General features: G+C 43.2%; 1 protein-coding gene and 4 non-coding genes across 6 annotated transcripts; 4 read left to right on the top strand and 1 right to left on the bottom strand.

Moving 5' to 3' along the window:
- Positions 1 to 1,719: 1,719 nt before the first annotated feature.
- Positions 1,720 to 25,753, bottom strand: LOC135248943 (TLC domain-containing protein 4-B-like). Of its 2 annotated transcripts, none has more exons than XM_064324036.1 (7): positions 25,605 to 25,753; positions 11,814 to 11,969; positions 9,423 to 9,512; positions 6,957 to 7,015; positions 6,537 to 6,631; positions 6,111 to 6,184; positions 1,720 to 5,846 (listed from the first exon to the last, which is right to left on the bottom strand). In XM_064324036.1, exons 2-7 carry the CDS (start codon positions 11,957 to 11,959, stop codon positions 5,498 to 5,500), a joined length of 813 nt encoding a protein of 270 aa, XP_064180106.1. In that variant the 5' UTR covers positions 11,960 to 11,969; positions 25,605 to 25,753; the 3' UTR covers positions 1,720 to 5,497. The 2 variants fall into 2 exon arrangements, with proteins under 2 accessions (XP_064180106.1, XP_064180105.1); XM_064324035.1 differs by lacking the exon at positions 25,605 to 25,753 and adding an exon at positions 13,982 to 14,280.
- Positions 17,169 to 17,241, top strand: trnar-ccu (transfer RNA arginine (anticodon CCU)). Its single transcript has one exon. It is a non-coding gene; the product is annotated as a tRNA-Arg (tRNA).
- Positions 18,641 to 18,713, top strand: trnar-ccu (transfer RNA arginine (anticodon CCU)). Its single transcript has one exon. It is a non-coding gene; the product is annotated as a tRNA-Arg (tRNA).
- Positions 23,288 to 23,360, top strand: trnar-ccu (transfer RNA arginine (anticodon CCU)). The gene has a single exon. It is a non-coding gene; the product is annotated as a tRNA-Arg (tRNA).
- Positions 25,327 to 25,399, top strand: trnar-ccu (transfer RNA arginine (anticodon CCU)). The gene has a single exon. It is a non-coding gene; the product is annotated as a tRNA-Arg (tRNA).
- Positions 25,754 to 26,397: the final 644 nt, after the last annotated feature.

The raw sequence follows: 26,397 nt of genomic DNA on the forward strand, positions 1-26,397 counted from the left end.
GAGAGAGAAAGAGAGAGAGAGAGAGAGAGAGCATATGAGGGCACTGGTTCTATGCAGAGCTGCTTGGCTATTTATGGAAAAGGTTCCCTCAACCTGCGAGACTGGGAAGAATGTAAGAGTCTGGGCCCATTTGTGTTTTTATGTGAGAGTGTGTGTGCATGTAACCCTTATTTTACTTTTACTATTTTACAGCAACTATGTAGATTGCCCCTGATTGTACCCTGCGTATGATTATACCACAACATTTTGGAAAATACTTGTGTTTCCCATGTCCTTATTTATATACTTTGTTTAATAACCCTTTAAAAAAAAAAACTTGTGTCCATTCCATAATAAGGCGAAAAATTCTTCTTTTAATAGTTTAGCAGATGTTTTGGATGGAAATTGAAAGAACTGAACTGAGAATGTCCTACACGTGTATTATGTCTTTCAGCTATCATGTGTTTCATAAAATCTGAAAAGAAAAGAAAAAATAACAGGCTTACGTACTACTCAGAATTACTCCAGTAGTTATTTTAGCAGTTGCCTTCCATATGGGCTAACTGGCTTTTGTTCAGTATGACCCAGAAGGATATTGTCTTTCAAATGAATGAAAAAATAAAGTTACTGGCGAGATGGCTGAACACAACACAACATATTTTCTGTAGTGGCAATATGGGGTTATTTTGGGGAAAATGTCATTATCTGAGATACTGCCACCATTTTATAAAAAACAAACTGCATACTGCATACCATGTCATACTAATAGGAAGGAAACTACCCAGGCCAATAATTATTCAAATATGGTGTGGTAAGTCAGACAAAAATCTTCACATCCATTTCTCTTTGAATATCTTGTTGAATATCACATGGTGTTGACGAATCGTTCTCCGTGTCAAGATGTATGATTGAGAGAGGGTGCATTTGTGCTGAAGAGGATTTCGTTTGGTCTTGCTTCTGTGACCATGTTTGGTAAAAAAAAGACACGTTAGACTCTAGTCACTCTCCCAGCCTCTAGACTGCAATGCACAGCACCGCAGAGACGGAGAAAGCTGGAATCAGTCAGGACACATTAGTCCAGTCACTCCCCATTTTCCTCTTTTCTAAAAAGCCCTAAATGAACACATCCAGTGTTCACATATCCCCGCGCCTGTGCTCACAAGTACAGGAATTTTGTGAACCTCATCTAATTTCGCAAGTGTCATGTGTTTATAAGTGCATGTGTTTTTTATTAATGCCTACAACACACTATGACCGTTGCTGTGATTTTGGCCGTCCCAGAAAAAAATGTCAATATTGGAGAGAAATCACTCAAATTTTACCTTGAGTTGGGTACTGAAAGACCAGTAATTTATAAAAGACTGTCCCTAAATATGAGAGGGTAAATCGCTATGGTCGCCTGGAACTCGTGTAGTGTATTGCAGTTATACGTTCATTTTATGAGCTTGGGAAATCTGACCATAAAAAATAAAAATAAAAATAAATTTAACATATCAAGGTATTGACTATTTTAAAATATCACCATTACTTCTTTGGTTGTTTCAGATGACTTTACATCATTATACTTTCTATATCATATTCCAAAACTGGACAGCTGGAAGAGGACATGGAACATTGTGTACTCCTGTGGGTACGTATATATGCAGTACAGTAGGAAAAGCTAGTGATTCCATTTGTTTAACTGTTAAGCCTGTTTATCAGTGACAAGCCACACCCAAAAATCACATCACCAACATACAGTAGGTTTAGAGATGTTTTATACAAAATGCAGCTGGCTAGAAAAAAAAGCATTTAGGTTAGAAAAATGGCCATTCACATAGAAACTATAGTAAAACAGTTTCAGACATTGCGCTGGAAATATAACAGCTCTGACAGTTGTTAAATTAGACGAACCTGTCAAAAAGTCTACACGATCAAATTTCTCATCTTCTGCCTATATCACACTTTAATACAAAAGTCTCTCTTTTAATGTAACACATTACAGTACTGTCAAGTAAATCTCCCCTTCCAGATCTACTGGTAAAGTAGAAGTAGCTCTTCACAACAGTTAGTATGATTTAGTTTTCTGATGGAGACAGTCGCATTGTTCCTTTCACATGCAATGATTAAAGGAACAACATGACAAATAAAGCAAAAATAAAATCAAATAAAACCTGTTTATTTGTATTTGATGGTTGTCCTGGGGGACATCACATGTACATTTCCCTAGTTAGCGGTTTGACCTATGGCACATTATATTTCACTTATTATGACATTCATTTAACTTGAACAGTAAAGACATTTGAGAAATGTGCAATGCCAAAGTTGCAAAGTTTTAAATTTCTGTTTCACCAGCATAACCTCAATCACAACCAGTACTGCTTATGAAGTTTATCCAGGACAACCCTCCTGTTTTTAACGTAGGTCACATGCAGAAGTCAAAAAGTCCTTCCGTCGTCTGTGCAACAAAGGACATGCCACAACACTGAAACATTTCACAGTTCATACTCATGCATGTGGGCACCACTGTACCAAGTAAACACACACACACAAAAAAAATGTATGTATGTTTTTTTTCTTGCTAAAACAAGTGTGCATAAGATGCATTTGTGCACATAGAATTAGTTTACAATATGTAGCTTTGAAACTAAATTCCTGCACCATATTGCTTTAGATCGGCAGAGAAAGGGAGGAATAAGTCCTTATTCCCATCCAGTTTCTAAGCATGCAGGAAAACGCCACGTATAAAGTCACCTGTAATAGAGTGCTTTCAACTTTTACATTTTGGTCCCCATTGGACAAATACAAATGTCGTTAGAATTGATTAATCACTGAGAAATTTGCTGTAATTTTTACACATTTCCAGTATAAATTCAGGATAAACCACGTATATCAATGATAATAAAGTACCCCATACAAAAAAAGAACTAAACAAAAAAACCCCCCAGTATTAATAATCAGCACTCAGGCCACCTGTTTGACTATGGCAAGTGTATCTGGTGCTTGTGCAGTCCTGATTTAATTTAATATTGGCAGCAGGACCAGACTCCCATGCATAAGTTCGATACTTCTGATTCATTTTACTATTTCATATTAAGCACCTGAATGCGTCTTAACCTCAGTTTCACCGAAAATGAGCAAAACCCTTCCTTTTCAGAAAATGGCACAGCATTCTCAAGCTCTCCTGAAACTGTGTGGAGTAAAAGTAGTAACTCGGGCATTCATCTCCCATCTTCAGCAGAGCACGCCCATTTCCACCCATTTGCACTGGTGACTTTCCTCTAGCCTGGCTGTAAACAGCACATGCCCATAGCAGGCCTCTGGATGGGGTTCCTCTTTCTTCTTACTGGCAAAAAAAAAAACCCGGCCTTCAAAACCGTCAAAAAAGACCTTACTGGCAGAGTCCTTCACAGCATACTTGTTTGGAAAACAGTGAAACCTACAAACCATTAACCGCAATAATGAAATCACGGCTTATAAAATACATGTTAATCTCCGCTTGCCTGAATACAAGCTTCTGCTTGTGTCAAGGCACAAGGGGCAGGGTTTAGAGGTTCACTTAACTCAACCCCTACAAATAACGGCCTCGGGGAAATCCTGTTGAGTCTTACAACTTCACTGAGAGTTGAAAGAAGAGCGAATACTGCAGAAATTACACGTTCATCAGATATCCAAGTTCTGCTCAATAACGAACATAATCATCAGTAATCTAGTCGTCCGAATGGAAGTCCATCACAACGATGATTAAAACGGAGTTATCAAACATCTGCAACAACACCCACGTTTCCTACCATTAATTAGAAGTAAACAAAAAATATGCTAACAAAATATGTATATCACACAGCTGGTCCCTATGGCAAATCCACTTCGGATCCAGGAAGGAAGACTGAGAAGCACCTTGTGATGTTCAAGACACCAACATCACTTTTTTTGTTTTTTTTGGGGGGGGGGGGGGTGTAAACTAACATCCCTGAAAAGGAGTTAAGGGTAATTCACCATAGCAGTTCAATTTGATTCTCCTTCAATCTCCTCTGACCTTTCCCCATTAAATGAATGGGACTTTCCGTTTTCCTGTCACTGAAAATGAACATCCAGCAGAGAAATCCCATTCAATTTCTCTCTCTGTCGGGTGCAAGCACATCTCACTGTGTATTTCTGGTGGAAATGCCAAGCTTGTAACTGTAAGGAATGTGTGCAAAAAAATTCTTAAAAGAACAACCACCAAGTGTCTCATTATCAGAAATGATTCTTCTGAAAGGTTTCAGATATGCAGTAAAGGGCAGGTACATTCACACATATGAAAGCAGTTACCTTTTTTCCTTTCGTGAATGAAATGAAGTGACTTGAACCAAGGCAAATGAAATGCCAAACACTTTTTTTTTAAGGACATGAAGTATGCCCCTCCAACACGTAACTTGGTGGATGGCATACCTGCCATTCCTAATAAAAGGGGATGCAAAGTAGCAGGTGATTCCTAATGCCTTAAAGTGAACGGACCTGGATTCCACTGGACCGTTCTAGAACACACGACAGTTCTGAAGACATGCCAGCGGCTCCTGATTATGAATCAGAGGAATTGGGGGGGGGGGGGCAGCAGAACTGCCCCGGCTCCATAAAACTCCACTGCATCACGCTGCATCGGAATATCTGTCAGACCTCACCACACACATTCTCCCATTTCTCCACAGCTCCTTGATCTTTCTGCCCAGGGTTCCAGTCACAACCGGCTTGCTCCCTTGGCTCAGGTGTGCAGCAGGGGCCGGGGGTTCAGGTAAAGGAGGGCTGGCTGTGCTGTGAGCGTCTGACTGGCAGACACTAGGAGCTTTTCAAATGCAGGGGTCAAGGCATCTGTACAAGAGGCACCCAGGAGCCTGTGGAGCAGCATACTGAGTAGCTAAGGTCCTTCTGTTATAAGCAGCAGGGAGAGTGGCTAAGGTCCTTGTGTTGTAAGCAGTAGGAAGCTCTCTCTCAAGAGTGCTGCTTTACTCAGGGGAAAGGATCTGAGAGGGTTGGGTAATACTGTAAGTAGGCAGGGGTGTGGGGGTGGGTGAGGGTCTTGAGTGAAAGGCGGCTTGAAGGTGTTGAGTAAAAGGTGTGGAGTGAAGGTGTTGAGTAAAAGGTGTGGAGTAAAGGTGTTAAACGAAAGACGTTGATTAAAGGTGTTGAGTAAAAGCTGCTGAGTGAAGGTGCTGAGTGAAAGCGTTGAGCAAAAGGTGCTGATTGAAGGTGTTGAGTACAAAGGTGCTGATTGAAGGTGTTGATCAGGCTTTCAAGGGATATAACTTGGAGCAAAACGGCTGGGATGGGCCATCTTAGCATCATCATCCATCTGAAATGATTTGGCCTTGAGAAAGCAGGCTAGTACGCAGCCCATGCAGTACCTCCCACCGTCTCCATCCACAGCGACCAGGGGAACAGATCACAGGCGCACTCGTGGAGGAGGGAATGTGGGGTTGGCACACTGTTTGAGCAGCGGTCTGGAGGCGATCACACCTCTGCAGAGACAGACAGGAAGGGCCCCGGTGGCGCCCCCTGCCCCTCAGTCCGCGTGGCTGTTGCCGTGAGATTTGGGGAGGTCGTTCTGCTTCTCCGGGCAGCTGCCCCCGGCTCTCCCCAGCGCCCGGCCCAGGACCTTGTACAAGCCCCTGGAGATTCTGTACATCCAGATGAGGTTCAGGACGTCCAGGCTGACGCTGGAGAGGATCCAGGCCACCTGCGGGCCGGCTCCCAGCCGGGTGAAGGCGGGGGTCCCGAAAGTGGCCGCTACCTTGGAGTAGTAGGAGGGGATCACGGCGATCCGCACCAGGAAGAACACCACCGTCATGGCAACCCCGTTGGCCACCACCAGGCTGCCCGTGCGCGGGTAAGAGAGGGCCTCAAAAAACCACCTGAGAAATTGGAGAGATTTCAGTTTCTTTTTTTCAGATATAATAGACAGAAATAAGGAAGGAGAAAGAGGCATATTGCAGAAAGGAGAGGGCAAGGGAGCATGCATGTACACACACTTACAACTGAAAACAATGCACAGTTCAGGGGCAGCCACGAGGAGGCAGAGATAACCTCTCTCTGAAAGGTTCTCTTTGGACCAGAGATACAGAAAAGGAGGAGGGAGGAAAGAACATGAAGAAAGCAAAGGCAGCATAAGGACTTGCCTCTGGTTGACAAATGGGGTGGACAGCTCCGAAATGAGACGAAAATTGGCGAAATAGGGCAGCACTCCCCGACTCTGTAATACACACACACAACACACACACACACACACAAACACAGACAAATCAAACTAGCCCAGCGCTGAAAACATATATTCAGTTCAGTAGATGACCTTTCAGGGTTTCTTATACCAAAATAAGTAGTAAGTACACTTGTAGCAGTGATCACTATAGCGAACTTATTTTACAGAACATGTCAACATTGTGAATGACACATAAGAATTGTATCTAAACACACGGCCATACGGAGAAAAAATATTTATTCATCTATGCACACGAAATCCCCCTTTTCGCATAAATACCAGGGCCGCCACTTCCTTCGTGTTTATCGCTAAGCCTTTCGGGTCAGGGTTACAGTGAACGGCTCACCAGGACGAATCCATAAGCGTAGAGCGCCGCCAAGTGGTGACAGACGAAAAAGCCGTCTCCCATGGTGCTCCAGTGGCAGGCCAGTAGCAGGAGATCTGTGTGACACGGTGAGAGGGGAGAGAAATGAACCCTGCATTACTGCGTGGAGTCACCGCTCAGCAAAACCCGCTATATTGCTGTTGAGAGGAGCAAACTGCCGGTTAAATTGCTCTGTGGTGCCCCCCCTCCCGACACCTCTGAAAATGACTTTTACAACCAAAAAAAATCCGAGGTCTCCATTTTCAAAAGCTTCTACACAAAGCCAGCACAGCCACAAAGTGCTCAAACGTGCACTTACCTCCCGGTATCTCTTCTGAATACATATTTAAAATTTTTTCAATGTTTAATATAATGCGCTAGCGATAGGACACGGCGACTCACCGTAGAGGAGGTAGCCACAGGTTATAGCCACATTGAGCTTAACGAGGCTGGGGTCCCCCCTGCAGAACAACACACTGGTTACTGAAGTAAAAATGCTTCGAGTGAAATCAACGATCTGCGCGACTGTATTTCTTCTGCACTGCGGGGAAAAGAAATTCTAAAATGTGAGATCACTGAAATTATGATGTTTACGAAACATTTTCCTTCTCTTGACAAATAGGAATTCTACATTTCAGACTTTATATATTTGGCCAGTATAAATGAGATCAAGAACATGAAAAACACAGACTCTGTACTTGATTGATAAATCCTCTCCATCAGCTAGCATACCTTACAATTGTTCTACATTTCAAACGAATGGAGGTTTAATAGCATTCATTTAGTCATATTTGAATTGTACAGGGTTGAAAGACTTTTAGATAAGGATGAGAATATGTAATTGCACACACACACACACATATATATATATAAACCAACGCACTACAGAGTATTAATAACATGTCCTACGCCTTGCGCAGCCACAGATACGTACCAATGAGAACAATATGTTCTAACTTAAAGGCATTATATTTAGCCTTTAAGTCAGAACATTATGTTCTGACTTAAAGGCTAAACGAGGCTGGCACTGATTGCTGCTTGTGTTTAGACACACCCTGTATATTATCAAGCGCAGTCAATAAGGCGTTAAATTAACCAATGTGAGTACCTGACAACCACTAACGGTCAAATAAAGTAATGTTAACGTGGGGATGCTAAGCTGTCAGGCAGAGGGGCAAGGTTTTGTGCCCTAACACCCCTGCCAGTGGCAGGACGGGTGGGGTTTATACAATCTGCCTGGATCTCAGTTTGTCTGCTCCTGGCCATGAAAAAAAAAAAGACAGAGATTCGGATGATTGCTCGGCGAAATGATTGTCTTTGAGACAAAGGAGAAATGATTTTTGTTTTAGGGCTCATGTTGCAGCTGTTAAGGGTATCAGTGGTATATATTCTACCAAATGGCACTCTAGTTAATTATTTAAAAGCACAGCAGTGCCAGTGTGTCTTTCATTCTTCGCAGAATTATGAAGCCATCAGATAACAAAGAATGTTTATCCCACACTTAATGTGAAAAATTTACCAAATCAATCAGCAAAAAAATGTGAGAGAGAAAGGGAATAAATATGTAAAAAGAAAAGAGACAACAGAAAAAAGTCCACTGAACAGAAGGAGGGGAGGACAGTGCTTTTTTTTTTTTAACTGGCTGAGAAAACAAAAAAAAATGAGACAGGTAAATAGAACTAAAGAGAAAATCTAGCGACAGATTACAGTAGGAGGAAGAGAAGCGAAAGTACAAAAGAAGCAAATGAAAGCAAAAAAGAAACAGCCAGCTGGAACTCCACAAAGGCTTGGGAGTGCTATGAGGCAGGGTGAACAGACAGAAAAGAGGAAGAGAGAAAGAGAGAGAGAAAAAGAGAGAAAGAGGGGATTTTCTTTCTCTGCTCCCTCCATTAGATATGCTGGCCGAGGGAGACAAAGGAAGTGAGAGAGCTGGGGTATTGATCAGACTGAGAGTAGGGCGTGGTGTGTGTGCGTGCGTGTGTGAGTGTGTGCGTGCGTGTGTGTGTGTGTGTGAGTGTGAGTGTGTGCATGCGTGTGTGTGAGTGTGTGTGTGTGTGTGTGTGAGTGAGTGAGTCTGTGAGTGTGTGTGTGTGTATGTGTGTGTGTGGGGAGGGGTGTGCCACATGGCAAGGACCCAGGCTAGGGACTACACTGCACTGCTGTTGCTCACCATGAAAAGAATGGAGCCTTGTTTGGCAGGAGAGAAGGAGAGGGTGAGACAGAGATAGAGGAAAGTAGGAGAGAGAAGAAGAGAGGTAGAGAGAGAAAGAGAGAGGGACAGAATAAAGAAGAGAGCCATGCTCTAGTTTCTATCTCAGGGTAATGTGGAGAGTGGTAACAGAAAGAATGGGAGAGAAGGGTGGTGTAGAGGGAATGGATGGTGTAGAGGAAGTGTGTGGTACAGAGGGGTTGGGTGATGTAGAGGAAGTGGGTGATGTAGAGGGGGGTGGGTGATGCAGAGGAAGTGGGTGATGTAGAGGGGGGTGGGTGATGTAGAGAAAGTGGGTGATGTAGAGGGGGGTGGGTGATGCAGAGGAAGTGGGTGATGTAGAGGGGGGTGGGTGATGCAGAGGAAGTGGGTGATGTAGAGGGAGTGGTTGACATAAAGAGAGTGGTTGATGTGAAAGCAGCTGTGGAAGAGAGAAGTTAAACTTACTCCATTTGTTTCTCTCAACAGGGAAAAATGACAGAAGAGAAACAGCAGGCGATGATTCCGCCAAGACAATGCACCACCTCCCGCACTGGCGTTGCTTCAGCGCCATTACATCATCATTACATCATCGCTATAATGAGCCCCGACACAGCAGCTGACAGACAGAATTAATCACCAGGCCACAGCAGAGAGTGCCTTCTTTCTCGCTCTCTTACCAGACCGGGTCGGCGTTGACCGCGTCATCAAACCACAGGATGTAGAGACAGAAGAGTCCCACTATCAGCGCATGGACGGTGGACACGAACCTATAAACAAGAAACACAAGTAATAGCCCACTTTCACCGGGCAGCTGGATCCAGGCTGCGCTGGCGTAGATGATAGATCACTTCCACAGTTCTCCACTATCACTTTGTCAAGTTGACCCAGGTCAGCTCGGCTGGCCTATTTTTCGAGAGAGTCGGCACGTTATATTGCTTCACTCAGCCCTGGCATTAAGGTCACGCTAACATGTTAAACAAGCAGTGGTTGTTTTTGGACTGAAACGCCCTGGCCTGCATTGTTATCCTTTTCGGTTGAAGAGCACAGCTTCTGCTGCCAGAGTCGAAACCCGTTAACCGCGGCTGTTGGGATATTAAAAACCAAATATTTTCGTACGATGATGCATATTCCTTGCTTACGTTTCCTGATAAAGGGCACGGATCATTAAGACGAACTAAATCCACGTAATGTAATCGGACGCGATGTGAACCAGCGCAGCGCCCACTCCAGATCCACATACACAGATAATGAGGCAGGACCTTAATGTGGAAATATAAAGGAGGAGGAGACGTCAGGGAGCCATACAGAAACAACAAGAGAACTCCCCGCAACGTGTGCAGAGCCCCGAATGGAAGACAAACCTTCCAGTCAGATTTGCCACCTGCATTTCCCTTCACGCAGGACGGCAGTTGGACCACAAGTATGTCAAAGAGTTTGAAAAGGGGACAGTAATCCCCGTTATTTTCCGAATTCCCGGCGCGCGTGTGAATTCACGTGTGTGAATAACAGCTGTGGCGCGGTATGGTCGTAGAAAACCGTCAGAGGTAGACGGCCAACCGCAAATAAAGTTTGTGTGGTTACTTCCATTCGGGTAGACATCGGTATTCAGCGCGATACCATTTCGCTACAGCCGCAGCTGTGGGAAGCATCGTGGAGACGCAATCCTTCGAAAGGGCCAGCCAGCGCCAGTTCTGGCGGCGTTGTCAGCAAGCGGTAATAAAAGTTGGCGAGACAGCCAATAGATTTTGCATTGGTGCACCATTTGCCATCTGCATCACCTGGTGCCGTGGCATCAGTCACTGCTAAGACCGAATGAAAACTGGAGTGAAATACTGATTGGAAATCCTTCCCTTTCTGCATGTCACTGAATGCTCCACAGGATATGATGTCACGGATAAGCTTAGGAAAATGCACAGCACGGTGTATAGGGGCTTCTCCTCGTTAGAGCTTGGCAGTACACAAACACGGGCAGTTCAGGAATTGTGAATCTGCCAGCATTTTCTACTAGGCTGAACGTTTGTACGGACGTCAATTTTCTGTACAAATTTTCTGACCTTGATTAACTGAATACAATCCATACCTTGCATTGCCATTCATTTTAATTTGCTTATATTCAATTTAAATAAGGTGAATTCAAATTATGCTTCATGCAAACGCAGCACATAACTCTTAGTAATAACCTCTACTTTTAACATTTTGCGGTTACATTTTACACTCGAAAGTTCAAACGTTCTCAGTCAGTAATCTCTTGGATCTCCAGCGAGACAAAGACCCAGCCGCACCGCACGCAGTGCATGGCTGGACTTCTGGTCTCGGCACAAAGGCTTCCGGAACTGACTGTTCTTTACCCTTACGCTCATGAATACCCATGAGCCGTCAGGTTTGGCTCGTATGTGTTTCTGAATGATTTACAGACGTAACGATTCTACAGGAATAGATGGCAATTAGAGCCAAACACGTCGTGGTCACACCCCTCATGTGAATATACATGAGCACCTATATTCACTGGAACGATAGCAGCAGCAGACCAAGCAGACCAACGCTTCCAGCACCAAGAACTGAGTCCATCTCATGAATGGGCAAGTATCTCTCGTACACTTGGCAATAGTACGGAAATTGTTGACATAAAGGGTGTCATTTATTAATTTCTAGTTTTTAAAATATAAAATACCTCTGCCATCAACAGCAGTTGGAACATGTACTGGTATTCATTAACAGCTCTTGTGTCATGTCCTGTAGGGCTCACCGCAGTAACTCGTACTGTTACGGCGACATTGTAAATGTGCAGCCCCGATGCGATGGATTGGCGGCCTTGTCCAGGGTGTATTGCTGCCTCTCGCCCAGTGCATGCTGGGATAGGCTTCAGCACCCCCCCTCCCCCCCCGCCCACGATAAGCGGGTATAGATAACGCATGGACGGACGTAAATGTGCATCCAAGGCAAACACCTGGATTAGCTATATGTACTAAACTGAAGTAGCTATCACTCAAGATTACAACCAGCGTTTAATCCTGAAGAGAGCGATGACAGACCAGCCCTCTACCTGGAAGTCCGTATGAGCGGCCTACCTGGAGTTCCACTCTGTGTGCTTGCCTGGGGCCAGGCAGCTGAATCCGGGGGCCAGGGCAGGGGAGAGGCGGGGGCTCACCACGGTGAGGAGCAGCTGGAACCCTGCAAAACTCCCGGCCACCACACCCCACTCTCTCATCTCCATCGCCACACACCTGAGAGGGAAAAGCAGGGAGACTGGGTGAGAGAGCGAGTAGGGGGGGGAAGAGAGAGAGAGAGAGAGAGAGAGAGAGAGAGAAGGGACTGGAGGGCGAGTGCCAGGGAAGGCGATAGAGCATGGAGAAACTTTTAAACAAATTGTCAACAAAAAAATGAGAAAGGAGGATCAGACATTTACTGTAGGGGTGGGTAGACTCTGGACATGCGATCAGACGTGACACACAACAGAGAAGCAGAAGAGAGGCCCTTCAACCAAACATATCTGTTGAAGAACTTGGAAGAAGGAAGCGAAAGAAAGAAGAGAAAGAGGAGGAAGAGAGACAAGAGCAGCACTGTGACAGATCCTGTGTCTGAGCAGCGGGGTCAATGTCCCTCAGCTCCCCAGCGAATCACTTCTGCAGTGTCACAGCAGGTGGCCTTAATGCCCCACTGCCCTAGGACAGGATTTCTATACTTAGAAAAGTTTTTTTTTTAAAACACACACACACACACAAACGTTACAAACAAATGGTGCCAAGAGAGGTACTGAACTGCAGTAGTAGCGTGTGCCCCACCAACAAGCCCCAAAAAAATGTCCCTGAAGGGAGATTAAAGGAAAGTGGATTCTGTATTCTTAATGTGCTTTGGAACAGTGCTTCTCCAGTCCCAGAGCTGTCCGTTATCTGCCCTCTGGCAGTTTGTATGAAACCTGCTACGATGACAAACACTATCGCAAACGCTACAGGATCCATCTTCCAGTATGGCGGGGTTTGTGCTGTTTGCATGTGCGAGATTGAAACGGTGCAGGGCCACAAACCTATGGTTAATTCCAGGGCCGTTTGAGAGGGTTTATCTCACCACAACCATGGCTATTAAGGCACAAGGTGTTTACTGAGGATTAGGGACTGATTAGGAGCTGAAGTTCGACAGTGTTGAACCGCTTTCACCTTATCTAAAAAATACCTTTTTTTTTTTTTTTTCAACCGAAACAATCACATTAACCTCTGTCCTACCTCCCACACAATGCCTGTGGATTAGTATAATTTGCATTCATACCTTTCTGTGCTTAAAATACTCGACTGATATGACTTTGCACTGGCCCTGGGCAATTATTTGTTCATTACATCCTCAGCAGAACCTTGATAGCTTTTCGAGTAAACCTGGGGCCTACAGACTATATTATTAATATTAATACTAATACTGATAATAATAATAATTATTATTATTAGTAGTAGTATTGTTGTTGTTGTTGTTGTTATTACTAATAATAATAATAGCAGAATTTTCTTTTCCTTGTCTCCTGAAATTAAAAGCTTACTAAAATGAAAACCACACCTGGTTAGAAGCATTTTGGACATAGTCTATTATTATATTCCTGTCTCAGTGCCTTCCAGAATCGACTGAAAAAGATCATGTGAAACCATTTACATTTATCTTCAACCACATATTTCAGACTGCAGTCATAAATTTCCACTGCTAATCATACGAGGCGAATTATCCTACCAAAACCGGTGAAATAATGTAGCTCGCGATTTACGCTAATTTTTTACACATAATTTTAAACACAGACTGCTGATGAATTAACTACAGGCTACATTAAATGCATCCATTCACACTGCAGTAGCATGCTCTGAATAAAAAAGGAAATAAAAAATATGGCAACCCGTACGACAAAAATCAGCTTGGTGTAGCTATGGTATAGGGTATAACCAACCAACACTATCCAGATTGACAAGTAGCCTATATTCGTGTTGAGTCGTGTCTATTCGACTAAGAAAATGTGAAATAACAAAAAAGGTTAATATTCAAGAAACAGCGAATCTCTTTACGGAAAACGGTTAGGTTAATTTTTAAAATTCAACACTAGCTAATATTACAGCAAATAGGTAATCTTCCTCCCAGACTTCTGCCCGTCTCGTTGATGCCAACACAATGAACAAGAATGCAGGGAGTTTCCGTAACACTTTTGTACGGACCACCAGTACTTCAAAAGAAATATACAAGCAAATCAATACACGCAGACAACTACCTTGAAACCGTCGCATATGCCTGTATCGGCCGGACACTTCTGCTAAGTCTTCGTACTTTCTTTGTGGTCTAGTAGGCACTTGAGTATTGACCTGAGATCTATTATTGTGTCGCTATGTATTAATCCTTCAACAGTAACTAAAGGCTACGGAATTTCTGGATAGCGTCATTTTATTGTCTTAATCCCTTAGACCCCTTGTAGATAGCCTCCAGTTTTTTTCCTTGTTCGTTTTGTCATGCTATTGACAGCTCATACGGACTGGTGACGTCAGCACGTCTCGACCATCCCACTTCTCAACTAACGCCCTTCCACGTAACCGCGCAGTCCCTCATGCAGAGCTCCCAATTTGAGCAGACTCAGCTGTACACTCCTGTCTGTTTTTCACAATGTTTAAGTGTATACCCAGATGAGCGTAGGGGAGAGTGCTGATCCTGTACCACGACTTAGTTCATCCAAGCCATTTTTTCTTACTTGTATTAACATAAAAGTAATACTAATAATGAAATAAATAAATAAATAAATAAATCCAAATCCAAATAATGAAGTATGGCAAAAAGCAAAGGCAACATTATAATGCATTATACATTATACATAAATACATTATAAAAGCAAATAAAATTTGATACCTAATTTACATTTGAAAAATATCTATTTTCAACATGATTATTCAGTGGTTTTAAGTGATTTAGGCCTGGCGGGGGTGGCCCATATGGAATCAGAAAACTCTATCAGAAGTGCTGCAAATTGGCTTACAGTGCTAAGCAAACATTCTTAATACTGTCAAAACAATTAACACCATTAATCATTTTTGTAACCCTATATGCTACAGTCCCCCTGCAGACTTCTGATTATGAAATTATGAAAAATGAAGCACAATATTGCTGTGCAGATTATTGTGCAATTTTGAACTTGTAGCCTACAAGATAACACTATGATATCCTAGTAAAGCTGCAATGCTATGGGTGAAATGTATTGATACTCACTACCTGCAAAAGTAAATATTTAGACTAAAAATTGGGGAATAAGTATTCAGTTGTTTTGGAGGTAAGTTGATGGGGTTGTGGAGACTTTGATGGAGACTTTGATTATAAACACAGGACGACAGCAAAACTAAAAAATCCTGCATAGTTTTCCCTTTTAATAGCCAATGAGATACCTTCAGGAGAAATTGTTTTGTCCATTAAAGATATTTAGAAAAAGTACGTTAAACTGTTTTAAAAAATGCAAGCAGAACATACAATGTTAACAAGAATAGCCTACATATTAACACGACATGAAAAGTGACAAATTGTGATGTTTACAAAAATTCCATGTGCAAGTTTTCTTAAGCATGTGTGACAAGGCTCGGTTTGCGGGAGGAATTCAGGGCAATTAGAGGACCACGCCTACAGGTTAAGTAGGCACACACCTGGATTATGTTACAAATAACCTGTCCCTACCAGGGTGGTCACGGCGTGTGACAGCATGTTTTTTCGAAAGGCAGTTTCTTAGCAGCCCCCAAGAATCCGTTGGTGGACTGAATTCAGAATTCTTGATTCAACTAATTAACTAATCGTGGTCTTCAATCAAAACTCTAAGAAGAATCAGGTGTCTCAGTGCTGGGCTAAAGCAAAAACCTGCAGCCACACCGGCCCTTTTCAGGATAAAATGGGACGCCCCAGCATTATATGGAAGCATTTTTCTTTTAACTGCAGTGATATTTAATCCCGGTCCTGGAGAACCAAGTCTGCTGGTTTTGGTTTTTACCGATTCAGACTAAAAAAATCCAGATGACGTGAGTTAGTGCACGCACCAATGTTAACACGTAGTCTATGGCACGCAAGGATAGCCTACCACTTAGGCTAGCTAAAATAACAAAACATTTCCAGATATCAATTTTCTTTCATAAGGAAATAAACGTCAAAAATGCATCAGATATTTATAAATTTAAAAAAAGACACCTTATCACGTTAATATTCTCTTATACCATAATATTTAAAAAAAAGATATATCATTTCTTTTTTTACATTCTCCTCCGTATGATTCAATTTGGTTAATTTCGGCGAGACTGGTAGCTACAATATCAGTGACAGCGTTTAAATGAAACTGGACATTTGCTGCTAGTCTAACCACTGAACCACTTGAAGATGTCATCAAAGACCGTATTTTAGGAAAGTTGGGAAAGAAATAAGAAATTCCGTTTTGGGCCGTATACGCGTTTAATTGGGAAGGCAGGCATACCATCCGACAAATTATACAGCACCGAGAATTTGGCACTTTTCGGGGCTTCCTACAAAAATAACCACAACGATCACAGACTCTCAGGAACATTAACGTCTGTTCCTTCTGACCTCACGCGCACTCACAATAAACCCCCAACCGTGGGTTTTTTTGCGTTTTTCTCCTTTTCCCTTCCGATTGTATCGCAAATGCTCCAGTCCCGCAGTCCATAAATCTCCCCCTTAGGACATTTAGCTACATCTTCCAATAACAAAACTTGATCAGAGTAGTCTGATGAAAGTAGCCAATTGCAGGATACTTGGATACAAAATGAACATACACGGAAGTGCACATTTTATGCTATTTCAACCAGTAGAACGTGTTTTTAAAAACTGGTCTTCGTCTTTTTTTGTGTGTGTGTGGAAGCTAGCTAGCTTGCTAACTAACAATTGACAAAAACTACTGCTTTTACAGCTGTATAATTGTAGTGGAAAGTTCATTTGTATTTCTGAAATACATTTTCTGTCATGCAATCCCTACATATTTTTTTCATTACTAGGGACAAGTATCGTTGCTGCACATTAGACCAGTGGGTTACATGGTAGGCACTAGAACAGTGGTCTCCAACCCTGGTCTTGGAGAGCTACAGGGTCTGCTGGTTTTTGTTTTCACCTTAAAATCAGCACCCAATTGAAACCCAAGACACCAGGTGAGTTGAGTTAACTGTGCAATCAACTGCTCTAACTGATTCATGAAGTGAAGAGTCACTGAAAACCAGCAGACGCTGTCGCTCTCCAGGACCTGGGTTGGAGACCACTGCACTAGAACTTTGGACTACTATTGCAGGCTTGAACCAGTCACAGGCTTGTTCTGCAGGTGGGTGCTTTTTCCTTTTGTAAACAACGTTATACACAGAATACTAATTTATTAAAGCCAGCCATTCAAAAATTGAGGGCTTCACTTATCTGCTTCATCTCATGCTTCATGTGCCCCAGTGGCCTAATGGATAAGGCACTGGCCTCCTAAGCCAGGGATTGTGGGTTCGAGTCCCATCTGGGGTGGAATGTCCTGTTTCTTTGCATGTCTGGTGTGAGCAATGATGTGTGATGCATGCTCAGCATGTGTTTGGCGTCCTTTGGGACTGCCATGACTTTGTTAAAAGTGAGTGACCACGAATTAAGTCAATATGCTTGTTGAACTACAGACAGGCTATATAACAATAGGCTACACATGCCAGCTTTGGTCTTAAAGGGGTGTAGTCGAGTCATTGTATTTGCTTAGCGTGAATACTAGCGATGTCAGCAGTCCCTGCTTATCTTTATCGTTCCTCCCGGTTGTCCAGCTCCAAATTCAATCCCATTCATTTTTTTAAAGCAGAAACTAGAGTTATGTTAGCTGTAAATAGAGGAACTAACTTACCTAAAGCTTTATTTTTCTGAAGCTTTAGGTAAGTTAGCCGTACTTTCCATTGATGATGGAGCATTTGTAAGGTCAACTGATGTCAAGTCATAATAGAGCATTTGTAAGCACATTATGAAAATGATAGAACTTTAAAGTGTTGCAAATTGCAACATGTTATACATACTGTAGAGTCTTATAAATATCATTTTGGGGCGCCGTGGAAGTGCCTTGGGTCTGAAAAGTTTGGGAACCACTAATTTAGACATTCTGGCTTTTGGCATTTTGACCAAATTTAGCATTAGCTACCTAATGCTAATGGTACCTGCTGTCACTGACTTAGTCAATAGAATGAATGTAACGTTAGCCAAGAAGGCACCAATATGAAACATCAAAATCTACGTCGCGATTCAGTCCAATAGGTACCAGTCATATGGGAACCAATGCTGTAGTGTGACTGAGTTTTCAGTACCCAGCCCTGTTCATGACTCTGACAGTGACGTGAGCACAAGGTAGGCCCTAAAGCCTTGGACTACTATTGCAGGCTTTGGCCAGCCACAGGCTTGATCTGAAGTCCTACAGGTGGATACTATTTTCACAAAAGTACCCACCTTTAGGCCCACCTGTACTCACCTGTAGGCCTGCAGAACAAGCCTACAGGTGGGTACAAGTGGGCCTACAGGTGGGTACATTTTGTCAAGAACGTTACACACAGCAATCAAAATGCTCAAGTGTACAGACCATACAATCCTACAATCAATTTATGAATCTTTCAAGGGTTGATAATGTAACTGGAACTTTTTAGGATTCATAGCATGACCAGAATGCAAGTGGGCCTAAACATTGTAAGAGAGCAACATAGCAGAGTGGCGCAGCGGAAGCGTGCTGGGCCCATAACCCAGAGGTCGATGGATCGAAACCATCCTCTGCTATGTTTAACGGTCGTTCTTTATTTAATCACCTTGAAAAACAGTGCTAATTTGCTGTTTTCAATCATTCAAAAACTGACCTTTTAACCAAAAAAAGTTGCTTCTCTTCTCTGCTTCCTCTCATGCATCATGTGCCCCAGTGGCCTAATGGATAAGGCACTAGCCTCCTAAGCCAGGGATTGTGGGTTCGAGTCCCATCTGGGGTGTAATGTTAGCCTAGTCCTTGCATCTCAGATTTGAGTGACAGAAGAGCAAATTATCAAAGATGCGTGCTCCCGATGTGTTTGGTGTTCTTTGGGACTGTCATACCTTTGTTAAAAAAGACTGACCATGAATCAAGTCAAACATTATGTTGAACTACAGACATGTTTCCTGTTCTGAAATTTTCGGTAAGTTAGCCACACTTTCCATTGATAATGAAGCATTTGTTAGGTCAGCTGATGTCAAGTCACAATAGAGCATTTGTAAGCTGATTGTGTGAATATTAGAGCTTTAAGGTGTTGCAAATTGAAACACATGCACATACTGTAGATTCTTTGCAATGTAATCTTGTGGAATTATGGTGTAGCAGAGTGGCGTTTGACTTGCATTGTCTAGTAGCCAAAGATGGTCAGATGGAATACAAACCATCACCCTGCTATGCTTTAATCGCTTTGCCATGTTTTTGTTCCTACACCCTGTCATTACTCAGACAGTGCTGAGCAAGGTAGGCCTAAACTGCTACTATCTGGGCTTTGCAGCTACAGGGTTTTCACAGCCCTTGCAATAGCTATTATTGTCAACAACTATACACAAGTAATCAAATGCCAAGGTACGGACCAACAATACATCACTAAACTTAAGGTATAATGAACTGCACTTTGGGTGACCAAATGTCAATGTGAGAGATCGCATGCGAAGTGCGGCCCTACAGGTTTGACAACCACGCTGTTAGTGTTATCACGAACAGTGCATGACCAAATTAAACCTAAGTGAGATAGCAAGACCTAAATCATTGACTACTATTACTGCTTGGGCCAGCCACAGGCTTGATCTGCAGGCCTACAGGTGGGTACTATTTTCACAAAAATACCCACCTTAGGCCACCTCTTACTCACCTGTAGGCCTGCAGAACAGCTCGTGTACAGGCAAGGTGGGTAATTTGTCAACAACGTTACACACAGCAATCAAAATGCTCAAGTGTACAGACCATACAATACCTACAATCAATTATGAATCTTTAAGGGTTGATAATGTAACTGGAACTTTTAGGATTCATAGCATGACCAGAAGCATGGGCCTAAACATGTAGAGGATAGCAGAGTGGCGCAGCGGAAGCGTGCTGGGCCCATAACCCAGAGGTCGATGGATCGAAACCATCCTCTGCTATGTTTAACTGCGTTCTTATTAACGCCTTGAAAAACAGTGCTAATTGTATTCAACCATCAAAACCTGTTTAGCCGTGATACACAAGGTAGGCCCTAAATCCATTGGTGACTATCTGACTGGCTTGGGCCAGCCACAGGCTTGTTCTCAGGCCTACAGTGGGTACTATTAATTCCTTTTGGTCACAACGTGTAACTCACCGTAGCTCAGCAAGTGCCTACAGAGTGGTAACATTTGATACCAGTTAAACACCTTAAATGCTCAAGTGCAAATCTCACTATCAATTGACATCTTTCAAGGTTGAATATGAAACTGAAACTTTCAGGATACATACAAAAAGTATAGGCACTAGACTCCGGAATGCAAGTGGGTCTACACAATGTAGCAGAGTGGCGCAGCGGAAGCGTGCTGGGCCCATAACCCAGAGGTCGATGGATCGAAACCATCCTCTGCTATGTTTAACTGTTGTGCTTTATTCAATCACCTAGAAAAACACTGCTAATTGTATCCAACCATTCAAAACCTGAATTTGTGACATGAGCACAAGGTAGGCCCTAAATCATTGGACTACTATTACTGGCTTGGGCCAGCCACAGGCTTGATCTGCAGGCCTACAGGTGGGTACTATTTTCACAAAAATACCCACCTCTAGGCGCACCTCTACTCACCTGTAGGCCTGCAGAACAAGCCTACAGGTGGGTACAAGTGGGCCTACAGGTGGGTACATTTGTCAACAACGTTACACACAGCAATCAAAATGCTCAAGTGTACAGACCATACAATCCTACAATCAATTTATGAATCTTTCAAGGGTTGATAATGTAACTGAACTTTTAGGATTCATAGCATGACCGAATGCAAGTGGGCCTAAACATTGTAAAGAGCAACATAGCAAGTGGCGCAGCGAAGCGTGCTGGGCCCATACCCAGAGGTCGATGGATCGAAACCATCCTCTGCTATGTTTAACGGTCGTTCTTTTATCACCTTGAAAAACAGTGCTAATTTGCTGTTTTCAACCATTAAACGATTTACCAAAAAAAGTTGCTTCTCTTCGTTCCTCTCAGACTGGCCCCAGCCTAATGATAACATCTCTAAGCCAGGATTGTGGGTTCGAGCCATCGGGGTGATGTTAGCCAGTCCTTGCATCTCAGATGAGTAACAAGTGCAGAAAAGCAATTATCAAGATGCTGCTCCCATGTGTTTGTGTTCTGGACTTCACCTTGTTAAAGACTGCCATGAACAAGCAACATATGTTGCACAGACATGTTCGTCGAAATTCGGTAAGTTAGCCACACTTTCCATTGATAATAAGTTGTTAGGTAGCTGATGTCAATCACAAAGAGACTTAAACATTTGACAGCATGGGTAGCAGAGTGGCGCAGCGAAGCTGCTGGGCCCATAACCCAAGGTCGATGGACGAAACCTCCTCTGCTATGTTTAACTTTGACCATGTTTTGTTACCCAGCCCTGTCATACTCAGACAGGCCGTGAGTACAGTAGGCCCTAAATCCTTGGCCACTACTGCTGGCTTGGCCAGCCACAGGCTTGTTCTACAGGCCTGCAGATGGGTACTATTTTCCTTTTGTCAACAACGTTACACACAGCAATCAAAATGCTCAAGTGTACAGACCATACAAACCTACAATCAACTTATGAATCTTTCAAGGGTTGATAATGAAACTGCAATTTTCAGGATTCATAGCATGACCGAATGCAAGTGGTCTACACAATGTAGCAGAGTGGCGCAGCGGAAGCGTGCTGGGCCCATAACCCAGAGGTCGATGGATCGAAACCATCCTCTGCTATGTTAACTGTTGTGCTTTATTCAATCACCTAGAAAAACATGCTAATTGTATCCAACCATTCAAACCTGAATTTGTGACATGAGCACAAGGTAGGCCCTAAATCATTGGACTACTATTACTGGCTTGGGCCAGCCACAGGCTTGATCTGCAGGCCTACAGGTGGGTACTATTTTCACAAAAATACCCACCTCTAGGCGCACCTCTACTCACCTGTAGGCCTGCAGAACAAGCCTACAGGTGGGTACAAGTGGGCCTACAGGTGGGTACATTTGTCAACAACGTTACACACAGCAATCAAAATGCTCAAGTGTACAGACCATACAATCCTACAATCAATTTATGAATCTTTCAAGGGTTGATAATGTAACTGGAACTTTTTAGGATTCATAGCATGACCAGAATGCAAGTGGGCCTAAACATCGTAAGAGAGCAACATAGCAGAGTGGCGCAGCGGAAGCATGCTGGGCCCATAACCCAGAGGTCGATGGATCGAAAGCATCCTCTGCTATGTTTAACTGTTGTGCTTTATTCAATCACCTTGAAAAACAGTGCTAATTGTATCCAACCATTCAAAACCTGAATTTGTGACATGAGCACAAGGTAGGCCCTAATGCAGTGGCAGCTACGTACTGCTGGGCCACCAAGGCTGATGAGGCCCTCGTGGTACATTACAATTACCCACCTCTGGCCACTCGACTCACGTAGGCCAAACTGCCTACGGGTGGGTACAAGTTGTCTACAGGTGGGTACATTTTCTGTAACAACGTTACACACAGCAATCAAAATGCTCAAGTGTACAGACCATACAACCTACAATCAACTTATGAATCTTTCAAGGGTTGATAATGAAACTGCAACTTTTAGGATTCATAGCATGACCAGAATGCAAGTGGGCTAACTTACACAATGTAGCAGAGTGGCGCAGCGGAAGCATGCTGGGCCCATAACCCAGAGGTCGATGGATCGAAAGCATCCTCTGCTATGTTTAACTGTTGTGCTTTATTCAATCACCTTGAAAAACAGTGCTAATTGTATCCAACATTTCAAAACCTCAATTTGTGACATGAGCACAAGGTAGGCCCTAAATCATTGGACTACTATTACTGGCTTGGGCCAGCCACAGGCTTGATCTGCAGGCCTACAGGTGGGTACTATTTTCACAAAAATACCCACCTCTAGGCGCACCTCTACTCACCTGTAGGCCTGCAGAACAAGCCTACAGGTGGGTACAAGTGGGCCTACAGGTGGGTACATTTGTCAACAACGTTACACACAGCAATCAAAATGCTCAAGTGTACAGACCATACAATCCTACAATCAATTTATGAATCTTTCAAGGGTTGATAATGTAACTGGAACTTTTTAGGATTCATAGCATGACCAGAATGCAAGTGGGTCTACACAATGTAGCAGAGTGGCGCAGCGGAAGCGTGCTGGGCCCATAACCCAGAGGTCGATGGATCGAAACCATCCTCTGCTATGTTTAACGGTCGTTCTTTATTTAATCACCTTGAAAAACAGTGCTAATTTGCTGTTTTCAACCATTCAAAAACTGACTTTTTAACCAAAAAAAGTTGCTTCTCTTCTCTGCTTCCTCTCATGCATCATGTGCCCCAGTGGCCTAATGGATAAGGCACTGGCCTCCTAAGCCAGGGATTGTGGGTTCGAGTCCCATCTGGGGTGTAATGTTAGCCTAGTCCTTGCATCTCAGATTTGAGTAACAATGTGACAGAAAAGCAAATTATCAAAGATGCGTGCTCCCGATGTGTTTGGTGTTCTTTGGGACTGTCATACCTTTGTTAAAAAAGACTGACCATGAATCAAGTCAAACATTATGTTGAACTACAGACATGTTTCCTGTTCTGAAATTTTCGGTAAGTTAGCCACACTTTCCATTGATAATGAAGCATTTGTTAGGTCAGCTGATGTCAAGTCACAATAGAGCATTTGTAAGCTGATTGTGTGAATATTAGAGCTTTAAGGTGTTGCAAATTGAAACACATTGCACATACTGTAGATTCTTTGCAATGTAATCTTGTGGAAATTATTTGTAAGGGTGCCTTGGGTCTGAAAATTTGGGAACCACTGCAGTAGAGTTTCGCTTTTGACATTTTGACCAAATTTAGCATTAGCTAGCATGCTAATGGTACCTGCTGTCACTGACTTAGTCAATAGAACGAATGTAACATCAGCCAAGACGGCACCAATATGAAACATCAAAATCTAAGTCGCAATTTGGTCCGATGGGTACCGGTCATATGGGAACCGGTGCTGTAGTGCGACTGTGTTTTCGCTACCCAGCCCTGTTCATTACTCAGACAGTGACGTGAGCACAAGGTAGGCCCTAAATCCTTGGACTACTATTGCTGACTTGGGCCAGCCACAGGCTTGTTCTGCAGGCCTACAGGTGGGTACTATTTTCACAAAAGTACCCACATTTAGGCCCACCTGTACTCACCTGTAGGCCTGCAGAACAAGCCTACAGGTGGGTAAATTTGTCAACAACATTACACACAGCAATCAAAATTCTCAATTGTACAGACCATACAAACCTACAATCAACTTATGAATCTTTTAAGGGTTGATAATGTAACTGGGATCTTTCAGGATAGCATGACCAGAAGTGGACCTTAAACATTATGACAGCATGGTGTAGCAGAGTGGCGCAGCGGAAGCGTGCTGGGCCCATAACCCAGAGGTCGATGGATCGAAACCATCCTCTGCTATGTTTAACTTTGACCATGTTTTTGTTACCCAGCCCTGCTCATTACTCAGACAGTGCCGTGAGTACAAGCTAGGCCCTAAATCCTTGGGCCACTACTGCTGGCTTGGGCCAGCCACAGGCTTGTTCTACAGGCCTGCAGATGGGTACTATTTTCCTTTTGTCAACAACGTTACACACAGCAATCAAAATGCTCAAGTGTACAGACCATACAAACCTACAATCAACTTATGAATCTTTCAAGGGTTGATAATGAAACTGCAACTTTTCAGGATTCATAGCATGACCGGAATGCAAGTGGGTCTACACAATGTAGCAGAGTGGCGCAGCGGAAGCGTGCTGGGCCCATAACCCAGAGGTCGATGGATCGAAACCATCCTCTGCTATGTTTAACTGTTGTGCTTTATTCAATCACCTAGAAAAACACTGCTAATTGTATCCAACCATTCAAAACCTGAATTTGTGACATGAGCACAAGGTAGGCCCTAAATCATTGGACTACTATTACTGGCTTGGGCCAGCCACAGGCTTGATCTGCAGGCCTACAGGTGGGTACATTTGTCAACAACGTTACACACAGCAATCAAAATGCTCAAGTGTACAGACCATACAATCCTACAATCAATTTATGAATCTTTCAAGGGTTGATAATGTAACTGGAACTTTTTAGGATTCATAGCATGACCAGAATGCAAGTGGGCCTAAACATTGTAAGAGAGCAACATAGCAGAGTGGCGCAGCGGAAGCGTGCTGGGCCCATAACCCAGAGGTCGATGGATCGAAACCATCCTCTGCTATGTTTAACGGTCGTTCTTTATTTAATCACCTTGAAAAACAGTGCTAATTTGCTGTTTTCAACCATTCAAAAACTGACTTTTTAACCAAAAAAAGTTGCTTCTCTTCTCTGCTTCCTCTCATGCATCATGTGCCCCAGTGGCCTAATGGATAAGGCACTGGCCTCCTAAGCCAGGGATTGTGGGTTCGAGTCCCATCTGGGGTGTAATGTTAGTCTAGTCCTTACATCTCTGGTGTGAATAATGATGTGGCTGGAAGGTGTGTGTGTGTGTGATACAGGCACAGCATGTGTTGGGCATCCTTTGGTACTGTCATAATAATATGCTGCACATGCCAGCATGTATATTGTGGAGTCTAGTCACTGTTTTTGCTTAGCATGAATACTAGTGACATTGGCAGTCCCTGCTTACCTTTAATGTTCTTCCCGGTTGTCCAGCTGCCAGTTCAGTCCCATTCATGTTTGGGACCCCTGGAGGATAACCACTGAATTACACATTTCAAACCCTGCAGTTCTCATGGTGGAGACAAACTGGCGGCCCTACTTACACAATATCGCCATCTACAATGGACATAAAAAGAGAGAAAAATAATTATTCAAATTATTGCTTTTTGAAGCGTCTTAGGTCTGCAACGAACATTTCTGGCCTGTACCGACTCTATGCCCCATATACTTAAACCTACGAACGTAACCTTAGTTTTCGCCACTGGACTGAGCCTTCATCCTCCACATCCACAACTTTTTTAAACATATCTTCTAACGTTTACGGTTACCAGCGGATGCGTTGATGACTGTCACATAGTCAGATATCCGATGCCTATCAGATTTATTTCCACATATGAATGTGGCCCAAAAACGGATCTGAAAATATCCAATTCCATGTGCTATTGTGCTTTTTCCTGCTTACACGTCATAGTATATCCGATATGTGCCACGTGAGCAAAAAATCGGAAGTGGGTCACTTTTACCAGGCGATGTGAACGTACGGCGAAGTTATTCGTAACTTCGGTTAAATTTAATTTTGCTCCTGCTCCTTCTGGGGTAAGCCACACACCTGGTTAAAATAGAGGTTCATTAGAATAATTGCGTCTGTTAATTAACATAATGTGAATGCCAACATGATGGTAAGCAAGTAGCCTATTGCACACGCTGAAGAACAATAGTGCAATTGCACAACATTACTGAAAAATGGCTTGGTTTGAGTA

The sequence above is a fragment of the Anguilla rostrata genome, chromosome 2 (assembly GCF_018555375.3).
Source record: "Anguilla rostrata isolate EN2019 chromosome 2, ASM1855537v3, whole genome shotgun sequence".
NCBI lineage: Eukaryota > Metazoa > Chordata > Actinopteri > Anguilliformes > Anguillidae > Anguilla > Anguilla rostrata.

Excerpts from the sequence above, each read along its gene's own strand:
- LOC135248943 (XM_064324036.1), bottom strand. The coding sequence starts at position 11,959 with ATGGAGATGAGAGAGTGGGGTGTGGTGGCCGGGAGTTTTGCAGGGTTC. Across the intron at positions 9,513-11,813 it reads CACACAGAGTGGAACTCCAG|GTTCGTGTCCACCGTCCATG; the intron begins GTAGGCCGCTCA and ends TCTTGTTTATAG. Across the intron at positions 6,185-6,536 it reads ACGCTTATGGATTCGTCCTG|AGTCGGGGAGTGCTGCCCTA; the intron begins GTGAGCCGTTCA and ends TGTGTATTACAG.